The sequence below is a fragment of the Aulostomus chinensis genome, chromosome 24, assembly GCF_037954235.1.
Source record: "Aulostomus chinensis isolate RoL2024-O1b breed Wild chromosome 24, RoL_Achi_v1.0, whole genome shotgun sequence".
In the NCBI taxonomy this organism is placed as follows: domain Eukaryota; kingdom Metazoa; phylum Chordata; class Actinopteri; order Syngnathiformes; family Aulostomidae; genus Aulostomus; species Aulostomus chinensis.
In genome coordinates, this window is record NC_141343.1 from 15,012,302 (window position 1) to 15,034,567 (window position 22,266).

The 22,266-nt window shown below is 44.8% G+C and overlaps 3 protein-coding genes across 5 annotated transcripts; all 3 read left to right on the plus strand.

Moving 5' to 3' along the window:
• The first annotated feature begins 26 nt into the window (after positions 1 to 26).
• Positions 27 to 4,640, plus strand: myadma (myeloid associated differentiation marker a). Of its 2 annotated transcripts, XM_086197946.1 has the most exons (3): positions 27 to 197; positions 904 to 1,041; positions 2,975 to 4,640. In XM_086197946.1, exon 3 carries the CDS (start codon positions 3,086 to 3,088, stop codon positions 3,935 to 3,937), a length of 852 nt encoding a protein of 283 aa, XP_086054072.1. In that variant the 5' UTR covers positions 27 to 197; positions 904 to 1,041; positions 2,975 to 3,085; the 3' UTR covers positions 3,938 to 4,640. The 2 variants fall into 2 exon arrangements, with proteins under 2 accessions (XP_086054072.1, XP_086054071.1); XM_086197945.1 differs by lacking the exon at positions 904 to 1,041 and having other exon boundaries at positions 28 to 197.
• A 1,393-nt stretch (positions 4,641 to 6,033) lies between these two features.
• Positions 6,034 to 12,676, plus strand: LOC147238837 (uncharacterized). 2 transcript variants are annotated; one of them, XM_086197530.1, is made up of 4 exons: positions 6,034 to 6,377; positions 7,472 to 8,203; positions 8,628 to 8,681; positions 10,851 to 12,676. In XM_086197530.1, exons 1-4 carry the CDS (start codon positions 6,371 to 6,373, stop codon positions 10,859 to 10,861), a joined length of 804 nt encoding a protein of 267 aa, XP_086053656.1. In that variant the 5' UTR covers positions 6,034 to 6,370; the 3' UTR covers positions 10,862 to 12,676. The 2 variants fall into 2 exon arrangements, with proteins under 2 accessions (XP_086053656.1, XP_086053655.1); XM_086197529.1 differs by having other exon boundaries at positions 6,043 to 6,377; positions 9,145 to 12,676.
• An 872-nt stretch (positions 12,677 to 13,548) lies between these two features.
• ltb4r2a (leukotriene B4 receptor 2a) lies at positions 13,549 to 20,947 on the plus strand. Its single transcript, XM_086197531.1, has 5 exons — positions 13,549 to 13,681; positions 17,158 to 17,715; positions 19,152 to 19,352; positions 19,447 to 19,487; positions 20,089 to 20,947. The coding sequence occupies exons 2-5, from the start codon at positions 17,167 to 17,169 to the stop codon at positions 20,381 to 20,383; spliced, it is 1,086 nt and encodes a 361-aa protein (XP_086053657.1). The 5' UTR covers positions 13,549 to 13,681; positions 17,158 to 17,166; the 3' UTR covers positions 20,384 to 20,947.
• The last annotated feature ends 1,319 nt before the right edge of the window (positions 20,948 to 22,266 follow it).

Genomic DNA, 22,266 nt, shown 5'->3' on the forward strand with positions numbered 1-22,266 from the left:
CACACACACACACACGTACACGCACACACACGCAGTGAGACGGGTGTGATGACCTCAGTGAGGCTCGCGGAGAGATTCAGCTCTTTACCAAACATGGGCCGCTCGGGGCGTGGGGATGCAGGCAGGGGATGTGCCGCCATGTACGCACGGTTACAGGAACACAACCGGAGCATGGAAGAAAACCTCGGCTTGAACTGGTATGTTCCCTTCACCTTCACGTTGTCGTCTTTCTTTCTTTTTCCTCTTTTTTTTTTTTTTTTTTGCCAAACTTTAACGCAACTGAATCTATTTTTGGCGCAGAGCTGACCGTGAGGGGTGCGGTAGGTCCGCTGTTCTAAACGGAAGAGCCCCTATTTTAGCGAGGCTCCTCTTGTTTAACGGAACGTTTCTTGAAGATGTCACTACTTAAATCTGTCCGGCTCAAGTAGAAACGGCGTCCTAACGACAAAAGCTGGGGCTGCGCGGTGATGTGTGGTCGTTGGTATCAGGTATGCGTGGTATGCACATGTCAGACCATAGCAAGCAAACCCAAGTGTTTCCTGCCAGCGAGGAGGTTAAAAGGCCACACGCAACCGCATCCTTCTGGTTCCGAGACACACAACTGTCACAGAACATTCAGAACATTCATTCTCTGAAGAAACAAGAAAAATGCGTGACATCTTTTGTTGAGCAATCTTTTTTTTTTTTTTTTTTTTAAATTTCTAGCTGAAATATCAACAGAAACACGCTGTTCTTCTGACTTCAATTGAGGGTTTTATATGATGGAGTGGTTTGTGTCGTTCATGTAGGTTCCTGCGAGTGTACCATTAGCTGCTTCCTGTCTTCGGGTCTCATTATTGAGAACAGGAAGCATGGCGTCTGAGTTAATAGCTGTGTGACGAATGATTTTTTTTTTTTTTTAAGGATTGAAATTGGCTTTGATGCTCCCATCATTGCCAAATGAAGCCTTCCATCATCAGGGGAGGGGAGTGGAGTCTAAACACAGTGCAGACCTGCAACAAGTCACCGATTCGGACTCTGCTACGACACATTTGTTGCAAGGTGTGGTCTGGTTTTGGTTTCGTCTCAGTGTTTAGACGGCAACAGGAAGCCAACAATCACCACTAGCGATCAACAGCTAGCTCCTGCTGCATCTGCACGACTCCCGCACCTCATGAGAAACTGTGCCGTATCCACACATCTCGTTAAAAACAGCCTCGAACACGGGTCACCTACCAGTCCATCCATCTGCTACCTCCCCCTTAACAGATTTTCCCTTTTGATTGACGCGTCACTTCCTACTTCTCTGTCGTTACTACGACCGCTGGATGGTGTCAGCCATTCATCCATGAATGGAGGTCATTTTCAGCACCAGGACTTAGGATCAACCTGCTTGTTCTTTTGGGGAGGAAAGGCTGGTGTGGAACCGTGTAGATAAAAGGTGTCTGGAACGAATGCAAAAGTAACGTGCACCAAGGGTTTGTCGTTCACTGAGTGTGACGGGGGCGGGTCCCCCCAGTCTGACTCCGTGACGTTTTGGCTCGCTCGCTCTCTTCAACAGCCAGAGTTTGCAACGCCTTTGGCCTGTAAGATTAAATTTTTGCTGCTGCACTTTGATGTCGACATGACATCATTGTACGACAAGAAGCCAGAGAAGCTTTCCAGTTGTCAAATTACATCCCTTCCTGCATCCACAGCAGGCCATCACTTCTGTAATTAATGAAACACAATTAAAGCAGAAATGCACCCCACCTGGGCTGCTCGGTGGTGCAGTGGTCAGCACTGTGGCCTCACAGCAAGAAGGTTTCAGGTTCGAGTCCCAGCTCGGGCGCGGGATCTTTCTGTGTGGAGTCTCCATGTTCTCCCCGTGTCTGCGTGGGTTCTCTCCGGTACTCCGGCTTCCTCCCACCGTCCAAAGACATCAATTTGGGGACGAGGCTGATTGATTCTCTAAATTGACCGTAGGTATGAATGTGAGTGTGAATGGTTGTTTGTCTCTCTGTGTTGGCCCTGTGATGGACTGGTGACCTGTCCAGGGTGAACCCCGCCTCTCGCCTGTAGATGCTGGTATAGGCTCCACCCCCCCGTGACCCTTAATGTGTAGGAATAAGCGGAAGACGATGGATGGATGCACCCCACCTCTCTAATTGCAGTAAATCATAAGGAACTGTTGAGTGTAAGCGCGTGTGTGATTTTATTTTTCTGCACTTTGGATACAAGAGGGCGCCATTTAGAAACTGCACACTTCCATCTTACATGGAGGGACTTTCCAACCTTCTGAGGCACAAGCTAGCAAGCTTCCTCTTCCTGTGCCATGTAGCCTCCCTGCACAGGTTCCAGCATGAACAGACAGCCAAGCCCCCTCACAGTCCTTACACAGCCGAGCTTAGACACGTTGCTCAGAGGTGAACTTTTGATTTTTATTCATTTGAGTGTTTGCTGTGGGAGTTTCTCAACATTCGAGGTTACTGTTTTGATTGTGTTGAATGATAATGATTCAGTCACATTTTCCAGGTGGAAGTTTCTGCCAAATTTGATAAAAATCTCCTTCGCTGAGAGGCCAGTTTTGTGTGATTATTAACACCTATATGTGTGGTATATCTGCAGTGAACGCAACAGAGAAAGCCAAAGTCTGTTATTCAGCTAACTCCTAGCCTGTTAGCTTATGCTGTTACAGACTTTAGTTGGAAAGGGCTACAGCAACTGAGCAGAGGAGTCCTTGAAATAAGAATATTTAGCATCTACATAGTCTAAACCAGCAGTTCTCAGGTCTGTAGACCTGGAGTCCTCTACCCCCTTAGATATTACTGTGCCCCAACAGATGCTACTAGCACCCCAGTGGCCAATGCTCGCCTTGTCAAACACAGTCCTGGAAATCCCAGGGCAGATGGTTATGCGTGCCTCAGCTGGGGACTCATGGAGATAACCTGAACACAAGGCATCACTTCACCAGCCTTTACTTCAATTTCATCTTCTTTTTATTGTCTTTCTGCAGAACATGTGATAAGTAGCCAACACTGGACTCTACATTCAGTAAACGAGACTTCTCCTGACCCTCACTGGATTACTGCCCCCTTCAGTTCTGGACTTGGTGTGATATCCCATAATGCCGTTGATTGTGCTCCCGTCTTCCCAGCTTCTATGGGTGCGTATAGCCGCCTTGCTCTTCACCTGTGTGGCGTTCAGTGTTGCTGCACAAGGGGCCAATCTGTCACTGGGTGGCATGTATGATTGGTGCATCTTCTGCTGGGCGTTCAGTTTTGCCTGCACCCTGCTGGTCTTGCTCGTGGAGTTGTTCGGCCTCCAAGCCCGAGCCCCAGTGTCCTGGACCAATTTCCCCATCACCATCGCCTGCTACGCCGCCCTACTCTGCCTCTCTGCCTCGGTCATCTTCCCACTGTACTTCCTTAAGTACCAGAAGTCCTACGGCGAGGAGCGGGACCATCGCATTGCCTCTACCGTCTTCTCCTGCCTGGCAACCATTGCCTACATGGGGGAGGTGAGCCTCACAAAAGCACGTCCTGGAGAGGTGGCAGGTTACATGGCTACTGCTCCGGGGCTGCTGAAGGTGTGCCAGACATTTGTGGCCTGTGTTATCTTCATCCTGGTCAGTTCACCTGTGTCATATGACTGGCATGCAGCACTCAAATGGTGCATGGCGGTCTATTGCATCTGCTTCATCCTCTCTATGGCTGTGGTGGTGCTATGTGTGGGCGAGTGCACCGGATGTCTCCCCATCCCATTCTCCAAGTTCCTGTCAGCCTACGGACTGCTGGCAGTTATCATGTACCTGACCGCTACCATCATCTGGCCAGTGTTTCAGTTTGACAAGCAGCGCCGCAGTCAAGGACGTGACTCGTCGAATCTGATCACTGTGGCGGTACTCACTGCTTTCAACTTCCTGCTTTACTTGGCGGACTTGGCCTACACAGCCAGACTGGTGTTTGTCACAGGCTAAGAAGAACGGGAGAACCACAGAAAAGCAAAGTGGCCAAGGGAGCTAACTGATTGGAGTAGGGAAGAGTTGGAGAACCTGTAACATAGCATTGTGGAGTGTCTGGTCCCCTTGTCTCAAAGTCCATGGGTTTTCAGTCAAATGCCTGAAATAAGCTGTGTGGTTCGTACTAGTTTAAGATATGTCAACGTGTTGTTTTACTGCATAAAATACATCACTTCACATCTCATGAATTTGTAAGCATATTTGTGCCTAAATGAAACTGCAGAGGTGCAGATGTTAAACATCATCACACTGACAACAGAGGAAGCCAGTGGGTGTAACACTGGAGCCATGCATCCTTGATGTTGTTCCTTCATAGCCCTGCATTAGTTTTGTACTTCTAAGAATTGGACCAGTGGTCGGCGCTGTGGCCTCCCTGCAAGAAGGCCCCGGCTGGAGTGTGGGATCTTTCTGTGTGGCCAACAAAAATGCATCCTCCCTGCTTCACCCTATTGTAAAGTGTTGAGTGCAGAGACAGCTGTTGGGACAAAATATATTTACTGTATCTTGAGCACACAAGCACTGATGCTTATGATGGAAAATCCTTGTTGTATCATCACACTTTTCATCTTTCTTTTCATAAAACAGTATTAAAAATGCTGAGAGAATTTGAGCACATTTGTTGAAAACAATAAATATCCTATTTTAGATGTGATGAAGTGTCCAGTGTGTGTGTTTTGGTTTTACTCAGTGAATTAACAAGACCCTGATGAAGCCTTCTTGTCAGCACAGACATGTCAAGAGTCATCTTGTAGTTGCTCATGTCACAAATACATGGAGCACTGTTCTGCACCATCCATCATCCATCCATCCATCTGTCATCCATCCATCCATCATCCATCCATCCATCCATCATCCATCCATCCATCTGTCATCCATCCATCATCCATCATCCATCTGTCATCCATCCATCCATCCATCCATCATCCATCCATCCATCATCTATCCATCTGTCATCCATCCATCCATCATCCATCCATCTGTCATCCATCATCCATCCATCCATCATCCATCATCCATCCATCTGTCATCCATCCATCCATCATCCATCCATCCATCATCCATCCATCCATCTGTCATCCATCCATCATCCATCATCCATCCATCCATCTGTCATCCATCCATCCATCCATCCATCCATCATCCATCCATCCATCATCCATCCATCTGTCATCCATCCATCCATCCATCATCCATCCATCCATCATCCATCCATCTGTCATCCATCCATCCATCCATCCATCCATCATCCATCCATCCATCATCCATCCATCTGTCATCCATCCATCCATCCATCATCCATCCATCCATCATCCATCCATCCATCTGTCATCCATCCATCATCCATTCATCCATCATCCATCCATCTGTCATCCATCCATCATCCATTCATCCATCATCCATCCATCCATCCATCCATCCATCCATCATCTATCATCTGTCATCCATCCATCCATCCATCTGTCATCCATCCATCCATCCATCCATCATCCATCCATCTGTCATCCATCCATCCATCCATCATCCATTCATCTGTCATCCATCCATCATCCATCCATCTGTCATCCATCCATCCATCCACCCATCATCCATCCATCTGTCATCCATCAGTCATCCATCCATCCATCCATCCATCATCCATCCATCCATCCATCATCTGTCAACCATCCATCCATCCATCCATCATCCATCCATCCATTTTCTTCCACTTATCCTGATAAGAGTGGCGGGGGGTGGAGCCTATCCCAGACCAAAGGATACATACCCTGAACTAGCCTCTAGTTAGCTTAGCAAAGTGACTGATAGTGGTTGGGCAGGTTAGCATCAAAACCTATTAGTATTTCTTTGTGGAACACATTTGGATTGTAAACAGCTTCATATTCATCATGAGGGTCAGTGCAATCAGGTTGTATGCTCCCCCCACCCGTCTCCATAGCAGCAGCAAATGACAGTAACACAAACAAGGGTCGCTTCTGCGTTTGATCATTTCTTCGTCAGTAAATTTCAAACTGAAAACCTTTCACCACAACACAGTTGCCTGTTACGATCTGCTCTGGAGACAAAGGCCAGGACCCGGTAGGCAGAGACAGGAGTAACCAAACGAGCCAAATGCAATCAGGTGTGAGCTCAGTGTCACCTGGCCCCGCCTCCTACCAGCCTCAGAACTGCAAGAAAAAAAAAACACTAACAGAAACACTGGATCAAAAAAAACACAACACTAACAAAACCAAACTTGGAACACAACAGTTGCCCATGTTACAAGACCAGAGGGACTGTAGCCCTTTAAAACTGAAAGTTAACATCAAGTGAAAGTGAAACCAGAATACAAGCTGGAGTCCAGCCTCACACAAGAGGCCGACGCAGAAGTTGCTGCTCTTTGCTGTTTTTCACAGGATGGACGGTAAATTTTCCTCTTTCCCTTTGAATTATTTGTTAATACAGCCAATTGCATGTTGATCTCACTTGACCAAATTTAAAAGTCTATCAACTGTCTTTGGAATAATCCCAGCTGAACGCTCATTTAGGCTATTTTGGTCAAATATACAGAGGCACTCTAGCAATCAAACTTGAAATATGAGTCGCGTTTTTGGTATGTATGACGTGGCCACTGTTATGTAATGTTAAAGCAGCCGATTCTATAAACCTGCGGTCTCAGTATGTTGGGGCTTTGTTCTGCAGTTATGTAAGTGAAATTAAAGATAATGTCCAATTGCACCTGCAATTGCAGACAGTTTGTCTGCGTCTTTTACAAACACAAATAAAGACACCCTGTCTTTTCTGTATGCAAAACACGTAGTTTTCCTAACTGTTAATCTATGCAACTAAAGCCTTTTTTATTAAAACATCTCTGCTTTGACCAACTGACCAAAAAAAAGAGGACGCTTTTGTTTAACAACCATGATGAAGTGAAACCAAAAGAGAAGAGAGAGGGAAAGGGAGAGAGAGAGAGAGGGAGGGGTGGGACGTAATGGGAGATGGAGGAGTGACGAAACAGAAGCTAAAAACATGAACAACTGCTGCAATGAACATTCATCATGTCTTTACGAGGTCATAGGTTTTAATTCTGTGAAAAACTTGAAAGCGCCCACAGAGAGCGCACCTCTACTGGGGCAAAAGTTTGGCCCTCGGCAGGGATGAGCAGACCCTCACCCCACTGAGCCTGACGTGGTGTGTAACTCCTCCGTAGAAAGGAAAACCTGGTAACATTTGGATTGGGTTTGAAGACTCAAAATTCTCTATGGTAACGCTGTTTAACCAAAAGTTTTCACATTGACTGCTCACCAGGATCTCAAGGTGTTTCTGACCAAGTCTGAGATGATCAGGTTGGTCCACAAGGAGGAGGACATAAAGGACAAAAAAGGCTAATTTAATTTATTGTCGCCACCAGGTGGTGCTGTAACTGATCTGCCCAAAAACTGAATTAGCCTATACTACCAGCTCATTGATGCTAATGGCTGTCGTGACGGTCAATTGAGCTCCCTTGATTTCTTCTAGTGCTGACCACAAGGAGGATCACCCTGCTTGGGAAAGAGGGAGATGGGAGGAGCAGCCTTGCCAACTCCTCACGAGGAGAAGATAAGGCCAACATGAAAAGGCCTTCAGAATTCAAAGGAAAAGGTGTTAAGGAGACTGGTACTCCTGGTGTGTGTGAGCAAGAACTGCCTGACAAAGAGACAGGGACAGCAGGGAGTACCACCGAGGACTCTCCTCACTCTTATCTCATTCTGCTTAAAGAGGAGAAACGCACAGAGCAGCAGAAAATAGGTGAGTACTTCCCTGAAGAGGCTGTCAAATACGCCGCGACTGTCTTCTCTCATGGTGACCCGCTTCCTGGAGGAGTGAAGATTGATGACAGCGTCCATCAGACAGAAGGTCTGAGTTCCCAGGGGAACAAGAGTGATACCCAGTGCAACCAGCTCCAGGTGGAGCAGATATCAAACAGATTAGCGAAGATGGCCATGGAGAACAGAGGACGCTACAAGACCAAAGAGATGGAACAAACAGCATACAGCCAAACGCAGAACCTGCCTTTGTCGAAGAATGTGTGGGTCAAATTAACCGGCCCTGCTGCAGAATCCCTGGCAGAGGACATCTTTGGGACATCTGCTGTGGGCCCCAGGGAAGCACAAGACATAACAGGGGACGCAAAAGATGATGCATTTATGCAAATATCACCCAGGCAAGGAGCCAAAGAAGCTACCAGAAGAGGAGGAGCATCGTTTTCAGGTGAAACGTGGTAATTTTTGAATCAAATGATAAATCCTGATTTAACAGAATGTGACATGTCAGTGCTGTCGCCACAAGATATTCTAAAGCTGTTTAATAGAAACACAGTCTTCTCAGAAACTAATTACCAGGTTCTCATGGTGTTTCTGATCAAATCTGAGATGGCACAGGTTGACCCACGAAGAGATGTGCACAAGCTTCTTTTCGCCACTGAAAAAAAACGGCTTCCTCGGAAGGACAGGACACTCAGAGACGCGATTCTGGATAATTTCACGATCTTATCAAGTGTTTCTCAACTTAACTCTCTTCAAAATCATCGATGTCTTTTTGAGTTCCACCAGACAAGTGTTAGCCATCATAGGACCAGCATGGTAAAAGTATCTAACAGAGCAAGACAATAATGTTCCTCATTTTGCTTTTCTAGTGCCACCGATGACCTTCATCAGAGACAAAGCAGGAGCTGAGCAAAGCATCAGAGGTAATATTCAGTGATCGCTATCCTTCCAAGCAAGTCATTGCCTGGTACAGTCAGTCCAGCACGGTGGCAGTACAGCTAAAGGTGAAGTTACCGGGACAATTGGCGATTCTCCGGTCAACATTTCTCACTAAAGAACTGATTTATCGATGAGGCTCTGCCACCAATCCAGAACGATCGGTGGCAGAGTGCCCCCTTAAAGCTGGTTGAAATCACCTTTTGCGTTGTGATAAAACCTACCAAAGTGCTGGTTGTTGCTCCACCCCTTCTCCTGGTCTGGGGAGTGCTGTAAACTACCACAGGCTTCCTCTACTACGTGTGGAGAAGGCACAAGGGCAGCAACCAGGACATCTACCCTCACTGGTCAGACACGGCCAACTGTGCCTGCACGGACTCTTCTGTGTCAGAATAGCTTGAGACACAAGTTGAAGTTTAAGTATTCATTTCCAATTTTTTTGTCCTTTAGTGCTAAAAGTATACAGGATTCTCTTGCTGGGAAAAACAGGGGCCGGGAAAAGCAGTCTGGCAAACACCATATTTGGAGAGGATGTGTTCAAGACACAGCACACCCCGATCCCTGGAAAAAGCGAATACCAGACAGAGTCCAAATCTGTTCATGGAAGAAGAATTATTCTGACTGACACGCCTGGTTGTAGACCTGAGAAAGACATTGCAAGGTGTTTCAATGCTCCTTGTGTATTTCTCATTGTGCTTAAAGTGGAGAAACTTACAGAAGAGAAGGCTGCCTTTGAGGAAATTGGCACAAACCTCTCTGAGGAGTTTTTCAAATACGCAGCAGTTGTCTTTACTCATGGTGACCAACTCCCTAAGGGAATGACGATCCATGAGTTTGTTGCTCAGAGTCACCGTCTTAGCGGGCTGGTGAGTAAATGTGGCGGTCGATGCCATGCTTTTGATAATAAAACCTGGAACAACCAGCAGGATGAATACAGAAGCAACCAGTTCCACCTAGCAGAGCTACTGAGAACAGTAGAGAGGATAGTCAAAGAAAACAAAGGACGCCGCTACAAGGTAGAGTCAGATGTGAAGACAGAAATAGAGGAGTACAAAAGTGTAATCAGCAGTGAGACTGAGAAGAATGTGTTGATTAAATTATCTGGGCCTGCAGCAGAAACACTAGTGGAAGCATTGGTTCGGCCGTCTGTCACCGTTTTACAGTCAACAAGAGTGGAAAAGGGAGGAAAAGGTGAGGAAAGGGACGCAGGGACACAGCCTGAGGAAAAAGACTTGGAGAGAGAGGGACAAGATGTAGATTCAGAGGACATAGAAGAAGATGGAGAGCCAAAGGGAGAGGAGGGGGAATCAGAGGAAGTGGAACAAGAAGGGGAAGCAGCTGGAGAAACAGAGAAGGATAAATCAAAAAAAGGGCAACCTACAACTGGAGGGCCAACAAATACAGCAAAACAAGGTGGAGGTGGATTTGGAAGTTTCCTAGGTGGTCTGTTTGGCTCACTCTTTGGGACAGGAGCAGTAATATTCGGCTTTATGATGAGCACAGGGAGTTCTTTAGCAGGTGCAGGTGCAGGTGCAGGTGCAGGAATGGCAGCTGGACAAGGAGCAGGACTAGGTCATGGAACAGGGACAGGGATTGGAACAGGGACAGGCAGTGGAACAGGCAGTGTAACAGGCAGTGGAACAGGCAGTGGAACAGGCAGTGGAACAGGCAGTGGAACAGGTAGTGGAACAGGCAGTGGAACAGGTAGTGGAACAGGCAGTGGAACAGGTAGTGGAACAGGCAGTGGAACAGGTAGTGGAACAGGCAGTGGAACAGGCAGCGGAACAGGTAGTGGAACAGGCAGTGGAACAGGCAGCGGAACAGGTAGTGGGACAGGCAGTGGAACAGGTAGTGGAACAGGTAGTGGAACATGCAGCGGGACAGGCATTGGAACAGCAGCAAGCATGGCAGTGGGATCAGTCGCAGCAGGAGGAGTCGTGGGACTGACAGTATGGATTGCAAAAAAAATAGGGCAGATAAGAGAGTTCATAAAGAGCCTGCCACAAAAATCTGGACAGATTTTGCTGGTGTTCTTTTTCTACTCACTGCTAATTTTCACGTTTTGTCTCCATGTGGAGGCTGCTGGGACCCTCCTCTTGCTGGCAGGGTTGTTGTTATCATTACTGATGTTACTCTTTCTGTTCTTGCTTTTGTAGAAATACGGTGAGAGGGAAAACCCAGGGGGTTTTACACATTCTGTCACAGCTCATTTGACACAAATATTTTTCTGCTATAAGAGATTCAATTAAAACAACCCAATTAATAAATCAATGTCCAATACAATGAGTTCCACTGTCACAACCGCCCTTACTACTGGAATAAGTTAGAGCCAAAACTGCAGTGATGCAGCACCAACCATTTTTTCACAAAGATTTACATCCATCCATCCATCGTCATCTTCCACTTATTCCTACACATTAAGGGTCACGGGGGGGTGGAGCCTATCCCAGCATCAACGGGCGAGAGGCGGGGTTCACCCTGGACAGGTCGCCAGTCCATCGCAGGGCCAACACAGAGAGACAGACAACCATTCACACTCACATTCATACCTACGGTCAATTTAGAGAATCAATCAGCCTCGTCCCCTCTTGACGTCTTTGGACTGTGGGAGGAAGCTGGAGTACCAGAGAGAACCCACGCAGGCACGGGGAGAACATGGAGACTCCACACAGAAAGATCCCGTGCCCGAGCCGGGACTCAAACCCGGAACCTTCTTGCTGTGAGGCCACAGTGCTGACCACTGCACCACCGTGCAGCCCTAAAGATTTACAGTTTATTGTAAAAGATTTGACTGAGAATTGGTGGCAACATTAAGTCGAGTTTCACAAAACCCCTGCAAAACAAAGACTTGGATGGAAATTAGATGTATTTCATCAATTGGAACTTTTTTTTACATAAAAGTTTGTTATAAAAATGTTCTGAATATATACGTGTATGTAACAAGATCAGTTGGGTGGTATGTATTTAAACATCCAGTCAGGAGGCCTCGGTCCAGAACCTCATGATGTCCACCACTGCTTCCTAGCTGCCCATGGTTGGATGGTCTAAAGGGGCCTCGAATTCTAGTCTTGATCCACATGCATTAGCAGAGCGCTAACCAGATGTAGCCAGTCCAGCTGGCGCATGTCTGTAGTTGCACCAGTCAATATCCACAGTCCCTTCCTCACTTCTGTCTGACCTTTGTTTCATTGACAACTTTGATACCAGTTTTCTAATCTGGTTGTGTCTCCTGAAACAAGTCATGCAGTTAAAAAAAACAACCTGTATAATCACGATGCAATATGTAATAAAAGTGTTATAAATATGCACGCATATGTCACAAGATCTGCTGTGGTCTGTGTTTGCAGTGTGTGAAGAATCTGCTTGATGAGAGTGGCTGTGCTAACAAATGCCTACGATTTCGTCTTCTCTTTGGGTTTAGATTTTCCGAATGTTAGCTTTGATTTTGAACCTTGGAGTTGATGGCACTCGTCTTCTGGGGGCACAGTTGTTGCTTCTGTGGGGAAACGAGCAGTGGTGCTGAAGCATCAAAGCTCAGTGTTAATTCTCATCGGTTGTAACTCGGGGACGAGGTGGCGTTCGCTTGGGGAAGATTTTTAACCCAATAAAGTCCAACGAGACCCGCATCGGTATTGTTATTTCTTTGCATTTTTCTGAGTCGAAGTTGAATGGAAACACTGACGTACATAACAGTGCCTAGAACTGAAATCTGTTACTACAAAAAAAAAAAAAAAAATTCAACCACTGGATGTCAGTATAAACACACATGAGGGACGACTGGGAGCTCGTCAGGGTGCCAATTAAGACTCTTCTTAAACTGCACGTTTCAGTCAAAACACACTGCAAGTCAGCTTGGTGTTTTACAAAGGCGAGAATAAGAATTCACCACTGAACAAAGCAAAAGCAAAGGAGGGATCGTACAATAACGTAAACGGATGAAAGCTCCAACATGATAATGAAAGTGAAATCATCAAACACAGCACAAAATATTCAAAAAATGATTAATAGTAAAAGAATACAAATTTCAAGGCATTTTTGCCCAAAGCAAATTGGTTGTTACTTGTGACGTATGTGATCACATTGCACGTTCAGAGAGATCTTTCTGTAATGCCAAAAGCTAAAAATTAGCATCTCCACTGGCTCCTTCAACGACGAGCCGATAGGATTTGTTCATCGGAGTTTGAAAAATTGATGAATAAGCTCGGTGGGAAATGTTCACGAGATTTTCACGCTGTATTTGTAAGAAAATCTGATTTTTGAACGGTAACTGCCACCGTCACAACCACAAAGGCTAACATGATGTCCCGATCCAACGCCGCCGTCGCAGTTTTTTAAGACACCCAAGTGTTTCAAAATTAACAAGTGTGGTATTTACTGATGAATTTTATGCGTCAGAACGAAGAAAAAAAAAATCTTCCGCCAGTGTTAACTGCAGAATTTATTTCATGCCACACACAAAAAAAAAAAAATCAAACAACACTGACTGGGAGAGGAGGGAGTCAAAGATGCTAACTTCCTCTCTGAGCTGTGGGCTGAATTGCTGTGCCTCTCTGTCGCGGTCGCGGGAGCAGAATGACTTCTCTGACAGGGATTTATTTCAACTGCTGTTTCTCTGACATGCATTCCAAAAGCATGCGATTAGAAAGAGTCTACAATTTGAAACTATTGCTGAAAAACAAATCTTGTTCCTTTGGGTAAATTAACAAGTTGAGTCAACAGCGAAGGGATGGAATTTCTGACTCAACGCGATGATGTTGACACGCTGCCAGGGCAGAGGCAGGACAGGTAGTGGTGACACACCTTTCCCTTCTCACTACACTGCATGTTAGAGCAAGCATGACAAATCAATAGCCAGACGGAGACGAGGGCGGGTGGGGGGGGAGTGCGGGGGTACGAGAAGGTAAGAAGAAGAAGAAGAATATAACATCGACAACATCTTCAGGAGTCTTTGGCGGCTTTAGGTGTCTTCTGGTGGGATTTAAATCAGGTGAGTCCGTCTTCTGTTGCCTCACAAGCGTCAACGACAGCTTACAACTGCCAACAAATCACTGCAATCTAAGACGCCACCTTGGGATCAGGAGATTTTTCTGTTCATGACTTTCTAACATTCTTGGTGTTTTCAAGAGTTTCGTGGGACATCAGATTACAGTCAGAGTCCCACATTTGTTCAAATATATCATAAATGTTGGTTTTCCCTTGTCGGGGGAACCGGTGTGTTTTAGAAGTGCATTCATGACTCAGCGCATACAAACACACCTTTTTAGTCGGTCCGGATTCGTAGTTTAACAGGCGACTTGTTTCACAGGCAGCTGAGCGGACCTGCAGCACCGTTTCACCCCACCGAGCAACACGACAGCGTCTGCACTTTACTGTCAGATGCGGTTTGACTGGCTCTCTGTACACAAAGGCCACGCTGTAATGTGTCGTTGTCCACTGGCCTCTGACGCACGTGTTCTTCTCTGCTGTAAATAACTTCTTTATTTTAATTCAGGCTGTTGCTCTTTAATACTTGTGGTCATGGCTAGTATTTTTTCACCAATTCAACCGAGAAAAATTACTCGTTTCATGAACATTTTTTTTCCCCGCCAATAAATTAAGATTCTGATAAAGATTCTGATTGTGAAGGAAAAAAGGAAATTCAAAGAACTACATGATGAGCACAAAGCTGAAGACAGAACTTTAATAAAAATCAAATTAAACTGCTGATTAAAATTTATACTGGAGTAGGTGAGCCTCATCATATTTGGTTCGTCTAAATTTAAAGTCTACAATCTTGAACAGTCAAGGAATTACCAAGACATTCCAGTGCTCTGTTTTATGAAAGTAAAATTACTTTAAAGTTGCTTTTACATTGCTTGACAAGACTTCTCTACAGCTTTTTAATCACAATACAAGAACTTCATTGGCTTTAATACCTGAAGGAATGAATAACTGAATGAATTAATAATTGAATAAATGACCCCATAGGGTCTTAAAATTCTTGAATTCAGTCTAAAAATGAATCTTATGTTCTTGAATTTATTTTTGACAGGTCTTAAGAATGTGCAGGAGTAAAAAAAAGTTTGGTTCAGCTAATATTGCTAGTTAGTGTACTTCTAGCTAACGGTAGGTAACGGGCTGCTAGCTGTGCCTCTGTGTGGGAGAGAAATAAAACCCCAGACAGAAATACTAATGGCTGGTTTAATGTTGTTGTTTCCCAACGACTCCCAAACTTAGGATTTAAATCAGTTCAAACTCTAAAGTGAGCTAACATTCCTTGTTAGCATTCTTATAGTTAACAATTGACTGGTGAGGCGCTAAGCTAATGAAAAAAGGTCCCGCTAGAAATATTCATGGCTTGTTTAATGTTTTCCTTTCCCAATGCTAGCAAAGTAGAATTGAAATCACAGTTGAAACTGTAAAGAGTTCAGCTAACATAGTTAGCACTCTTGTAGCTAACATTAGCCAATGCGGTGCTAGAACCACGTATATGTGTGGAAAAAAAATGTCTGCAGAAATATTGAGGGCTTGTAGAGGCTTCCACTTTTTTTCTTTTTTGCTTCCCAATTTTTCACCCAGCGATGCGGGTGTGAAGTAGGTCTTATATATTAATGAAGGTGGTTTTCAACAGGTCACACATTTAATTTGTTGTGAGCTGCATGACCCCAAAAGAGGATGTTTGCCGCAGGAGCACGACAAATACAAAAAACACAACAAATATCAAGATTCTGTGGATGCAACATTAAGATTTTCCGCTCTGCCGTGACCTGAACATCATCCGTTGTGTACCTGAGTGAAACTACAGCAAATTACATGCTTATTTACTTGGTAATAATCCATAATTACAAGTCAGGTTGGAAGAAAATATTAAACCAGTTTGTTTAGCAAAGGTGGGCGTGAGGCTTTAATTATATGCAGGAGAGTCCTGACTGCATAGTTTCAGTTGTCTCAAGGGCGGATTCTTAAGAGAATAGTCAAACCATGTGGAACAAGCGACAACGTGCCAGGTCATGTTTGGAATATGTGTCCAGACACACAATTAACAACAGCCTATACACTCAACCCCAAGCCCACTTGTTTCTATACATGTTTTAAATTCAATATACACTCACCAGTCCCCGGCACAGCTGTTCAACATCAGCCAACCACACGCCATGGCACTACCAAGTATTGCTGGCCATCCTGCTTTGACCCAGCAGGATGACCCAAACATGAGTGAGTTGGCTGGACCTTTGTGGCCAATAGCTGTATGATGCCGTCTTGTCAATACGAAGCCTTTCCTGCTAGCTTAGCACAACGGTATACGCAGTACATCAGCTGGTAGGGAACATGTTTACTTTTCAGGAAATGTCCCTCTTTGCTGTTCTCCCCAGAGCCCGAGCGCTAGTTAGCTTAGAGCAATGAATGGTAGTTTATGGGAAGTGTTAGCATAGCTGTGTCAAAAGTCATCAATTGCCCTTTTCTCAAAAAAACATCATCACACCAAGCCTCCTAACTTCAGCCATCACATTCAAAATAAAGAGTGACATCTGCTAATCACAGCTGACTTTTTAAGAGGATGAGTAGGATTAAATCTGGGCAAACCAAGAGCCAGGACCTGGTCTATTAGATGGCATGTACTTGAAGAATGCTAACACTTCCCCTTTATCACCATTCTTTGTGCTAAGCTAACGGACTGGCCCGGTGGTCTCTGACGGCACTGAAACATCTTCCCCTAAAACCTGGCTTGTCTCTTTAAATTTGGGAACAAAACACAACTAATTTCCTCACACAGCTAAAAAAATGTTATAGTACATCATATATATTTTTATAAAAACATTTTACTCACTAATAATTGCATTTTCCTCTGTTAGTGATTAGCAGAGTAAAGTATGCGATGTATGTATGTATGTAGCAAAAGTAAAAATAAGCTCAATGGTTATTTTTTTAAAGTGCGTTTCATATTAATGTTTCTAGGAGTGTATAATTGTTAATTAAATCAAAGTTATCTGCAGTGCTCATGTGTTTTCAATGTTTCAAAGACAAAAGGAGTAAATTGAGGAGTAAATAAACTTGGAATATAATCCAGGTTAGATTTTGTCTTTTCTTGTTGTTTAATTGTACTGATTGAATTGCCTCTGTTTGGATGGCGCAACAAATCAACGTATCGGTCATGTTGTGAGGAATTATTAATCAAAGATTAATTCATCACATTCTGACATGGCACGGTGACTGCTGCTCCTCACTCATGTCTGGTCTCGTCGTTAAGGAATTAAGAGACTCTGTTAAAACCTGTTACACTTGCACCACACTCCCACGGCCTTCTGCAAAAAGAACCCAAAAAACAACATGCTTGTGTTGTCAAAGCTGAGACTTGAGCCAAAGAAAACACAAGGTCATGTTAAGCAGTGGGATCTCAATTAATCAGACATCAGTTAACATACGCGAGTTTTGACACAGAGGAACGTCCCACACCTTCATTCACCAGTATTCTCACTTCGGCAGGTACCTGAAATGGCCCACGACAACCACTCCGCAATGCAAAACAATTCAAAGAATGAGAGCATAGTGGACAGCCCGTCTGCCACCGCCATGGGTGCACTCATCCTTAGTATCGTCTTCATCTTGGGCGTCCCCGGAAATCTCTTCATTATCTGGAGCATCCTGGCACGTGCTCGGAAGCAGTCCATCACCACCCTCCTCATCCTCAACCTCGCTATCGCTGATGGCTCCCTCATGGCCCTGACGCCGTTCTTCATCATTTACCTGGTGATGAAGACCTGGGTGTTTGGGAATGTGCTGTGTAAGATCCTGTTCTACCTGTGTCTCGTCAACATGTACGCCTCCATCCAGCTCATCATGCTGATGAGCCTCCACAGGCTGGTGGCGGTGGTGTGGCCGCAGCGCGTCAGCGCCATCACTGGCCACAGGACCATACTGCGGCTTCTTGCGGTGGTGTGGGTGCTGGTGATTGTTGCTTCTGTCCCTGCAATGATCTTCAGAGAAGCGAGGCTGTTTGGGAGTCGCTGGGTGTGCGATTCATTCCATGACAATGACAACCATGTGAGTGAAGGAACTGAACAGATCATTTTCATACAACACTGCAACAAGACGAGGAAGTTTTGCTGGAACAAAAGTTAGCATTTCCTCCATTTTCTCTTTGTTCTTCTTATTCTTGAAAATCCGCTTCTTGTAAAACAAAAGCGCATCAAGCTTAAAAGTTTTGTTTTGCAAGATAAACTTCACAAAAAAACACCACTCTATGATTTTCGAAAGATGAATAAATGCATAACCCTAACAGCAGGTTATGAATGGACTTCCCCTTGATGTCACAGCTCAGCTTCACTCTGGATGGTTTGATGTGATTTCAGGTGTTTTCACACCATCTCGTTCAGTCCGTTTGAACCGAACTCAGCTCCGTTTCCTCTCTTGCCGCAGTTCGTTTGGCTGTGTGTGAACGAACTGTTCGAACTTGGATGTGGACCCAACAACTAGTCAGTTACAAATGAACTCTGGTGCTGATAATTTTTGGTATGAGCATAATCCAACGCCCGGGGCCGCATCGTGCAATCCTGGATCAAACCAGCCACCATGGGCGCTGTGAGGGCTGCTGACACGCCGTGTAAACAAGTCTGGCTACCGCCAACTAGCTGTCAGCTGCAACATGAGTTCCGTGGCGCTGTGGGTTCATTGTAAAAACAGTAACACATCCCAGGAGAGAAAAAGCCGTCCTTTATCCTGGTGATTTCTGCCCCTCAAGTGGCCTTTGTCGATACATTTCAAAGCACTTGAGTTTTGCCTGTGTGAAACCAAACTGATCCAAGAGGGGAACGCACCGAGTCCGCCTACTTATCAGCTGATTCAGACCAAAGCAAACGAGCCATAGGAGCGAAAACACCCCCATATATCCGCAACAACCCCTGTAGTCTTGTTTAGCCACTTTTACGCAACCACTTTTTTAAAACACCTCAAAATGACAAATGTGATATTTACTTACGTAAGCCGTAGAACAGAACCTTGAAAAGCTTGGTTTAACCACAAACCCTCTTTGAGGCGTATAACCAACAACCCATTCAATAATGCCATTCACGCCTACGTCTCTCTTTACTCAATTTAATCTCCCTTTCCTTCGAGCGCTCAGTTTGAACTCTGACTAATGCAGGGGTCCCTGTTGTTGAGCTTTGGTTGTGTAAGAAATGGGCCTGATTTGAGTCATGGAGAGAGGTGTGCTAAAACTTCCTATCCACTACCATTTATTCTGCTAAGCTAACTAGCATGGGACTCAGCTAGGTAAAGTGTAATTAAAAATGGCTTGAATCCAACAAACTTTCGGTCGACTTTCATTATTAAGCCGTAAAATTGACATTGGATTGTTCAGTGAATTTTGGTCTCATGGTAAAAAAAATGTTGGCGGCTATGAAAGGAATTTGTATAATAGAGAACGTAACAAAGTATTCCATGTTCTTTTTATACATTCTCATCTTTTCTCCCCTGCACAGACGGTCATCCAGTACCTGATGGAGGTGGTGCTGGGATTTATAATCCCCTACACCGTCATTGTAGCTAGCTATATCTGCATCTTGCGGAGGATCAGGCAGACCAAGTTCCGACGCCGCATCCGTAGTGAGAAGCTCATCTTGGCCATTGTGGTGACCTTCTGCCTCTTTTGGTTGCCCTACCATGTCATCAACATGGTGCAAGTAGGTCACGTGTTGAGGGGATATTTTCACTCTTTTGTTAAAAATTGATGTATGAACAGATGGTGATTATTATATGTTTTTTTTTCTTCCTCAGGTTACGTGGGCTTTGTGTCCGAAGGGTCAAACCAAAGAATTGTAAGTGATCATAAATCAAAGACTCAAACCCTTCAATGCAACTCGGGTGAACACACAAGACTACAATGAAGTGTTGCGATACTTCACTCAATAAACAGAACAATTCTGTACATTTGTGCAGGCAAATTAATAATCCACTCACAGAAGATTCTCTAAAGCAACAAATTATGGCGTAGTAGTTGTTTTAGTTGCAGGTTTGAGTCTGTACTTCATTATAAATATTTCATAGTAATTCACTCTTGAGATTTATTGGCACTACTGCAGTATTGGTTGTCGTCCACCAGGGAGGTGCAGGTGCAAAATTGAGTCAAAACCTGGTCATTTTAGTTTGAAGTTAACATGGAACATTTTCATTGCGTAGGTACTAGCTAGCAAGCTAGCTAGCTAACATGGAGGCATTGCTGCATCCCAAATTCTTTACTGGGCACCTCAGTGTGCTAATTATTGAGCTGTAGAGAAAACTGCGTGAGCCACTCAAAGCTAGGCTAACACACACACATATTTAGCCTGTTTGCCCAAATGTTTAACCATTCCATTAAACCATGATTGCGTTTATATTGGCTAACAAAATATTTTTCTAACTTTTCCATTTACACAACAGACTTGGTAAAATATGGCACAGGAGCCGTGCTGTCACCTCCTCCGTGGCCTTCATCAGCAGCTGTGCCAACCCAGTGCTCTACTTCTTCGCGGGCAAGTCCTACATCCGGCGAGAAGGTCTGGCGTTCATGGCCCGCTTGTTTGAGGGAACGGGGCTGGACTCGGCTACCAGGAAGAGTCGGCAGAACAGCCAAAACAGTCGCGACAAAGAGGCAGATTCTGTCATGCTAAAAGAAAAAGCTCCAGACTCAACTAACTCCAGCTCCAATGTCAAACCAGTGAAGAACCAGACTTGATTCTGGTGCTGTTCCTCTGGAGCGGGAACTCTGTAATCTCTCCTCCGTCCTCTCAACAGCAGAGTGTTAGAAACTTTACAGTTGAGTTGCAACGATCCTGAGCCGTCTTGCAGCCCAACTGTTGCACTGGAGGTGTCGCTAGAAGAGCTCCTTGGAACTGAACTTTGCTCTGGTCTGAACTTTTCATGTGGAAAGACAGTGGACTGATGCTTTAAAGCACCTACACCCTGAATAACCTCTATATCCAGCCTACAAAGAGACTTGGAGTCACACCAACAGGAGCTCTATTTTTTCATGTGTGCTTATGTCACTTTCTCTTCTTACGCAATGTTTTACCTTGTACAAAGCAAAATAAAAAACAAATAGGGGTTATACGTCATTTACAAACCAGAAACCAGGACAGTGAAACCCCAACAGAAAGCTTACACAGAGGTTCTGAAATTGTTTGTTGTACTTCTTCCTTTAACAAGTCACCCTAGTGTATCTGATCTACCAAGATAAAGAAGAAGAGGAAAATACAGAATGAAGTGATTGTTTGCTAATTTGGTACATTAAAGGTGCCTTGTTGCATGGTTTCAGCGTGATATCATTTTGTCTCAAATCATAGGCGTCTCCCCCTGATCTGCTAGCTGCCTGCCCCCTGAATCCACTATGAAAAAGTCTGGTCTCTGGAGGTGACACAGGGCTCACAAACGGCAAACACACACTGAGTGCACAGGATGTCCACACAAACATAACAAACCAGGTTCCAGCCAATCACTGACAAGATGGTTGGGGGGGGGGGGGGTAGTGCACATTCATGCATTAGGGAATAAGCCAATATGCACAGTTGATTGAGTAGCGTAGTAGCAGGCTGCTAGATAGCTGGACGGCGTCTAAGAACTCAACACATACACTTTGGGAAATGGCCAAGGCACGACCAAAGACAAGACGCTCAGATGAATGGTTTACTTTGAACAACCTAATATTGTAAAGATACTGTATCAGGACTTTCAAAACCTGCTCGTGTAAGGGAAAGTCTCCTTGTAGACCGTTGAGAGTTGCTAATTCTCTGAAGAATCACGAACGCAGTGTGATGAATCAAGTCTCTTTCATGCATGCAGCATGGAGAGAAGGCTGCTGAGTGTTCTCTGCTGATCTGTACAATGACCCAACCTTTTATACCATTCAACAACAAAGGGGCAGATGATATCCACATCAAAGCAATGACTATAGGGTATAGGAAATAACACCTGTTAAATATTTGCCTCTCAACTCCCCCCTTCATCCTGTGCGATTGCCCTTTAGTGCCTTGAGTTCAGGGTGGCCGCAGGAGCTCATAAAATACTTCCTGAGACAACTACCTCTGACCTGTGACCTCTCTATTGAGTCAATTCCTGCACTCACCGAACAGTTGGAGTTTGCTCACTCATCTTAGCGACGTGAGCGCAGCACAGGTCCACTTTCGGTGTTGATGCGCGTTCATGGCCTTTAGAGAAACACGGGGAGGAGGGGGGTGAGCCTGCTCTGGGTTTGTTTGGTATTTACAATGAACGTCAAGGGAACTGACATCAGGCTGCAATACTTAGTGCACCTTTAATAATAGTTATTTAATGCTTAGGTATATGAAAAAGACGCATTACTGGAGCATAATTAACCATTTATAAGATGTAATCATTAATCCCTGTCCTATCCTTGACCTTTTTCATCCTTTTTCCATCTATCGTTACTGTAACCTGCTGTAAGTTAACATGAACACATCACTAAATGATCTCTGTTAACTAACCGTGAATTAAGCACCACTAATGGTTCAGTAAGCGTTAACTATTATTAGGGCCTGAGCCAGAAGGTACTTCTGGGCGAAGACCCTATTATGTTTGTTAATGTTCTCTTGTTGTAAAGTG

Coding starts and splice junctions, on each gene's coding strand:
- ltb4r2a (XM_086197531.1), top strand. CDS start 17,167: ATGGCCCACGACAACCACTCCGCAATGCAAAACAATTCAAAGAATGAG. Junction 19,353..19,446: donor ATGTCATCAACATGGTGCAA/GTAGGTCACGTG, acceptor TTTCTTCCTCAG/GTTACGTGGGCTTTGTGTCC. Junction 19,488..20,088: donor AAGGGTCAAACCAAAGAATT/GTAAGTGATCAT, acceptor TTTACACAACAG/ACTTGGTAAAATATGGCACA.
- myadma (XM_086197946.1), top strand. CDS start 3,086: ATGCCGTTGATTGTGCTCCCGTCTTCCCAGCTTCTATGGGTGCGTATA.
- LOC147238837 (XM_086197529.1), top strand. Junction 8,204..8,627: donor AGGAGGAGCATCGTTTTCAG/GTGAAACGTGGT, acceptor TTGCTTTTCTAG/TGCCACCGATGACCTTCATC. Junction 8,682..9,144: donor AGCTGAGCAAAGCATCAGAG/GTAATATTCAGT, acceptor TTTGTCCTTTAG/TGCTAAAAGTATACAGGATT.